The sequence below is a fragment of the Centropristis striata genome, chromosome 20 (assembly GCF_030273125.1).
Source record: "Centropristis striata isolate RG_2023a ecotype Rhode Island chromosome 20, C.striata_1.0, whole genome shotgun sequence".
NCBI classification, from domain to species: domain Eukaryota; kingdom Metazoa; phylum Chordata; class Actinopteri; order Perciformes; family Serranidae; genus Centropristis; species Centropristis striata.
In genome coordinates this window covers 3,043,284-3,049,916 of record NC_081536.1, presented here as the reverse complement: position 1 = coordinate 3,049,916, position 6,633 = coordinate 3,043,284, and the positions used below count along the sequence as shown (strand labels likewise).

The window sequence follows — 6,633 nt, the reverse complement described above, 5'->3', positions numbered from 1 at the left end:
CGGCGAGAGAGTTTTTGGACTTCTTATATGTACACATCATAGAAGCAATACACAAGAATCAAAGTAATACATACACTGTAAACAGCATTCTACTGTTAATTTTAAAGTTCCTCTACTGTTATCTACTTTATAGTATGTTATTGTGATAAAACCACATACTGAATTACAGTAAAATCCTGCATTTCATTGTTTTTTACAGTAGACTAAAACACAGTATAGTGCTGAAGCTAGCTGCAATATTGTTGCATTGTTGCATATATATATATATACACTGTAAAAAAGAATCTGTTTAATTTACGGTAAAATACCGGCAGCTTTGGTTGCCAGAACTTCACCGTAAAAAATACAGTGAGTAGCAAAAACTGTAATTTAGACTGAGTAGTCCCTTTATTTTTAGGTTAATTGTGTCATTCATTCAATTCAATTTTGCATGAAAATGTTATATTTTTACAGCAAAACTGTGTGTTTCCTACAGTTTATGACAGAAAAAAGGAAAAGTTTTGTGCTATTATTTGATTTACGGCAATTAAAAGTGTGATACACAATTTTTGATTTTATGCCCTATATGTGATGTATTTGACTTTGAATTTTACTGTTATTTATACAAACATTTTTTACAGTGTATATAGATATATATATATGATATATTTTATGGGAAACGGCAAGCTACCTACAAATATTGCCCAGAATGCATTGTTTTCTACAGTAAATTACTATTACTATTAATGGAAAACAGTATGTTACTGTCACAATTTGGCAGTTTTCTTGCAGCAATCTACAGTGTATTATTTCTAATCGTCCATTGTAAATCCTCATGGCGGCCACTAGCAGAAGGCTCTTTTCTCTCCTGCACCATGGCTGTCCAGTCCGTCTCCTCCCAACCAGTCCTCATCCAGCTCCCCCAGGATCTCCTGCAGGGACAGCTCCGGCAGGGGGGCGTGCTGGACCAGCGACTCCCTGCAGTCCTCCACTGCTGCACCGCTCCACGAATCCTCCAGCTGCGAGCTGTGACCCTCCACCGGGGGGCTGTTCTCCACGCCGGCGTCCCAGTAACCCGAGTCAGGGGTGTCTGGGGTGGAGGAGGTGGAGCAGGGCAGGTACATCTGCTGCTCCGCTGAGCCCGGGTAGAAAAAGCTTGAGCCGTAGTTGCTCATCTCCATGGGGGAGTGGCACCACTGGGCCGGGGCGGAGGAGGTCTGGCTGCTCTGCTGGGGCCAGAAGCCCCTCAAGGGGGGGCTGGAGCTGCCCCCCAGCGGCCTGCCGTACATGGAGCCATAGTGTCCGTGCTCCTCCATGGAGGAGTAAGCTGGAGGATGCTGTCCGTAGTAGCAGGCTTCCTCCATCTCCTGCTTCACCTGGGTTGGGTAGGCCGGTGGAGGCCCCTGGGGGCCCCTGCTGGCCCCCCCATGAGATGCAGGTAGAGCATCGTGGACCGGGCTGTCAGACTGCCACAACGCTTTCTTGGCTCCTTTGCACTTCAGGGTGCGAGCTCTTCTGTTCTGAAACCACACCTGGACAGGAAAGAGAGAGAAAAAAAAAACAGTTTATATTAAAATCAGGAGAGATTAACAACACAATCTGCTCTGTTAACCCTTTGATGCACAACATGGGTCTAAAGCAGGGGTCTCAAAGTCAAATTACCTGGGGGCCGCTGGAGGCAGTATCAAAATGACCAAAAAAAGACACAAAATTACTAAAAAAAAGACACAAAATGACCAAAAAAGACACAAAATTACAAAAAAAAGACACAAAATTATTTTAAAAAAGACACAAAATGACCAAAAAATACACAAAATTACTAAAAAAGACACATTATTTTAAAAGAGATACAAAATTACCAAAAAAAGACACAAAATGACCAAAAAAAGACACAAAATTATTTAAAAAAAGACACAAACTTATTAAAAAAAGACACAAAATTACCAACACGGTAAAGTGCCATTCATTTAAAACTCACATTAAACTTTCATATCAAGGTGGGGGCGCAAAATCTCAATATCGCCTAGGGCAGCCAATGGGCTAGAACCGGCCCTGGTTAATCATTTTCTGGGCCAACAGGCACCAGATCTAGCAGCAGTCAGCTGCCAGAGCCATGTTGTACAGTGTATCAGTCAGCTCAAACAAGATCCTGATAAAAACAGCTTGTGTCGTCTTTAAAGATAAAGAAATAAAGTGATAGAGTGATAGCGGAATCTGCAATTCTATGCAGGATGCATTTGAAAACAAAGGCTTTTTATGATAAGAAAGAAACAGTGCAGCACAGCTATACAGCTCTTTTTTTTGTGTGTTTATGTGTGCTTTTAATCTGGGAATAACACCAGTTTCCAATCCCTCAAGTGGAGATAATTCCTATCTGACGTCACAATTTCACTGACTCTAAACAGGCCCAGTTGGATCTAGTACCTGGATGCGTGACTCTGGTAGGCCGGTGGACTGGGACAGGGACTCCCGGAGGCTGATGCCGGGGTACGGGTCCGTCTCGAAGGTGGCCCTCAGGAGCTCCACGTGCTCTTTGGAGAAGCTGGTTCTCTTCCTGCGGCTGGCGCTGCGAGAGGAGCCGCCGCTGGAGGCGCCGGGCCGGGCATCGTCTGAGGAAGAGGAGGGAGGAGGTTCCACATCAGACAGGATTCATAGTAGTTTTTATTTCTAATTGCACTATTGCACTATTGCACTTAAGGACTTGGACTTTTTAAAACATTGTCACTTAGATATATATTTTATTTATACACATATTGCTGACAGCGTTGATAATGTTGTGTTTTGTTTTAAGTATTTTTCTATATTGATATAAATATCAATATTTTGTACTGTGCAACTGGAGGAGGACTGCTCCAAACAAAATTTTGTTGTCTTGTACATTGACAATAAAGTTCTATTCTATTCTATTATATTCTCTTATTGTTGTGCTCTGAATACAGTTTAGTGACTATACTGGCTTCCTAAAGCTGTAACTAAACAATAGTCAACACTATATCAATGCATGGATGCAGAATGTTTAATGTGCATTTATATATATAATTAACTGGCTTTTATTTTATTTTCTGCTTGTATGGTCCTGCACTGTATTATATAAACCAATATATATATATATAGTAAAATTCGAGTTTGTAAATAAAGCAAAACAAGGATTGTGTTGTATGTAGGAATAAAGAGCTTAGTATTTCTTTCTACATTGATGCTGTACTCAATCCTACACAGATCATTATCATTGATGGTTATCTATTATTACTGAGTGCAATGAGTGCAAAAGTTTGCACAACCTGAAATGAATTTGAAGCTCCTATGGCATTACTAGCTATCCCTGTGCAGAAAACAGCCCAAAAAAAGTTGGGATACAGTGAAAAAAATTATTAATAATAATAGTTATAACACTTTATTTAAACTCCTAAGGCACTGAGGTTTCCCTCATTTACATTAACGATGAGTACATTTACAAACAGTACAGAAATAGAAATTCCAAATACAGATAATAGACAAGAAAAATAATTGATTATAATACTATTTAAAATGACCAAAGCTAAAAAAACTGGGAAAACTTAAACTTAAGAAACCTAAAAAAAAGATAAACAATAGCTACTCAATAAAATTGAGGCAACAGATTGCAATATTATTAATCAAATCTAACTACGTTACAAGTTGAGTTAATAACTTAACAGGAAGTGTCTGTCAATTAAAAACAGACTAATTCTATTGTGTTGGATTCATTCAAAATTCTCTTGATTTAGAATTACATACATTTTTGGGGTAATTTTGTGTCTTTTTTTTAAAAATAATTTTGTGTCTTTTTTTGGTAATTTTGTGTCTTTTTTGGTAATTTTGTGTCTTTTTTGGTAATTTTGTGTCTTTTTTTGGTAATTTTATGTCTTTTTCTAATCATTTTGTGTCTTTTTTATAGTAATTTTGTGTATTTTTGTGTCATTTTGTGTCTTTTTTAAGTAATTTAGTGTTTTAATTCTATTGTGTTGGATTCATTCAAAATTCTCTTTAGAATTACATACACATAAAGATTATATTTAATGTGATTAAAATAAGTAGATTCTATCTCAAACATTTTTATATTAAAGTTACTTAAACAACTGCCTCAAAATCAAGGACTCATTTATATTTAATACATTTTATCAAATATATTAAGTAAAATGAAATGACTATAGAATCATTTATTACAGTGTATATGTCCTCAATTCATAGCTCACAAAGCATTATTTCTTACCATTGCTGGAGTCTTTCCACATGGCTGCAGTTCAATGAATGAAATCAGGAATCAGATGGATTGTAAATGGACTTCTGCTGTGACAGAGTTCACTGTGTCACTGTGTTCCTTCACTGAGTCTCTGACTGCCTCCTGGTGTGTCAGGGCACCTTTTATATTGATCACCTGGGGGTGCTGGCTGGGTGGGTGGGTGTCATTTGACTGAACAGAAGGACTGAGAGCCCGTTATCACCTCGTCCCTATCAAAGTGGTGGCAAGGTCAATGGCAAAAATGGCCAAAAAAAGGAGCTCAGGGAGACAAAAGAACAAGTCTTTGTGATTCTCAGCCTCATCGATACCACTTAACCAGAGATTACTGTCACATGGGACTCTTTATGTTTATGTGACATTTCAATTAATAATATAAAATCCAAACAGTGGCGGTTCTAGACCAATCTCACTGTTTAATCAGAGGGGCACATTAAAAAACAGCAAAGATGATATTAAAGCATTCAAAACCTTTATTTTAGCTTATTTTAAAATCTCATTGAAGTATACAGTACAGGCCAAAAGTTTGGACACACCTTCTCATTCAATGCGTTTTTCTTTATTTTCATGACTATTTACATTGTAGATTCTCACTGAAGGCATCAAAACTATGAATGAACACATATGGAATTATGTACTTAACAAAAAAGTGTGAAATAACTGAAAACATGTCTTGTATTTTAGATTCCTCAAAGTAACCACCCTTTGCTTACTAGAATATAAGACATGTTTTCAGTTATTTCACACTTTTTTGTTAAGTACATAATTCCACATTTTGATGAATCTACAATGTAAATAGTCATGAAAATAAAGGAAACGCATTGAATGAGAAGGTGTGTCCAAACTTTTGGCCTGTACTGTATATTTGGAAGATACAAAAACAGTGATTGTAATAATGAGACTTACTAACAATAACAATTGTTTTTGTACAACAATGACATTTCTCATTTTTATGCACAATTACTTTTTTTTATTTTAAAAGTGCAGTACAGTGAGAATTATCTTTTTTTTTTTTTTTTTTTTAAATATACACAAGCTTTTATTGCACAATTAGTCTTTATGATTCTCAGCCTCATCGAAACCACTTAACCAGAGATTACTGTCACATGGGACTCTTTATGTCTTTGTGACATTTCAAATAATAATATTCAGTTCAATTCAATTCAATTCAATTGGCTTTATTGACGTAACAATGTATATATTGCCAAAGCAAGCACCAGAAAAAAAGATAAGATAAGGAAAGCAATATTTACAATAAATTATTATGATTCTGTTATTCATTTTAAAAGAAAAGAAAAACTAATAACAATAAAAGAAAGCAATATTTACAATAAATGATTATAATACTGTTATTCATTTTAAAAGAAAAGAAAAACTAATAACAAAAGAAAGCAATATTTACAATAAATTATTATAATTCTGTTATTCATTTTAAAAGAAAAGAAAAACTAATAATAATAAAATAAAATAAAATAAAAAATAATAAAAGAAAGCAATATTTACAATAAATGATTATAATTCTGTTATTCATTTTAAAAGAGAAGAAAAACAAATAACAATAAAAGAAAGCAATATTTACAATCATTGAATTACAATCAATATATAATTTATACAATCTAACTGTTCCAGTAATATAGAACCCAAACAGTGACACATTAAAAAACAGAAAAGATGATATTAAAGCATTCAAAACCTTTATTTTAGCTTATTTTAAAATCTCATTGAAGTATATTTGGAAGATACAAAAACATTGATTGTAATAATGAGACTTACTAACAATAACAATTGTTTTTGTACAACAATGACATTTCTCATTTTTCTGCACAATTAGTTTTTTTATTTTGAAAGTGCAGTACAGTGAGAATTATCTTTTTTTTTTTTTTTTAAATATACACAAGCTTTTATTGCACAATTAAACTATTATTCAATGTAACATTCTGGGTTCCTTTTGTTTACAATGAGATATTGTTTGAACAAAAAATAGGTAAGGTAAGGTTCAGTCGTTCATCGTTATAAATTGATCATTTTATTAGTTTGGCCCCTGTGAAGAACCACCACTGAACCCAAACAAGCCTTTTTTGTGTGTCTTTCTCATCCATAAAAAAAAAAGCTGGAAAGCGGATACGTTGTTTTGTAGTATTTGTATAAGCTCTCAAATACTTTTTGAATTTCATTTCTATCTGCTACAGAGGCTAATAAATCTATTATTTAGTAGAAGAGTTGACACTTCTGTTGAATTTCCAGAAAAACTAAACATGTTTTATGAGCTTATTTTAAAATCGCCCAGAGGTTTTACAGGCGTTTTAGGCGTTTCAGTAAAAGTACTAATTCCACACTGTGAAATTACTCCACTACAAGTAAAAGTCCTGCATTCAAAACTTTCTGAAGTAAAAGTG

General features: G+C 34.7%; 1 protein-coding gene across 1 annotated transcript; it reads right to left on the bottom strand.

Moving 5' to 3' along the window:
* Positions 1 to 597: 597 nt before the first annotated feature.
* On the bottom strand, positions 598 to 4,232 carry mxtx1 (mix-type homeobox gene 1). Its single transcript, XM_059359931.1, has 3 exons — positions 4,211 to 4,232; positions 2,404 to 2,588; positions 598 to 1,511 (listed from the first exon to the last, which is right to left on the bottom strand). The coding sequence occupies exons 1-3, from the start codon at positions 4,230 to 4,232 to the stop codon at positions 825 to 827; spliced, it is 894 nt and encodes a 297-aa protein (XP_059215914.1). The 3' UTR covers positions 598 to 824.
* Positions 4,233 to 6,633: the final 2,401 nt, after the last annotated feature.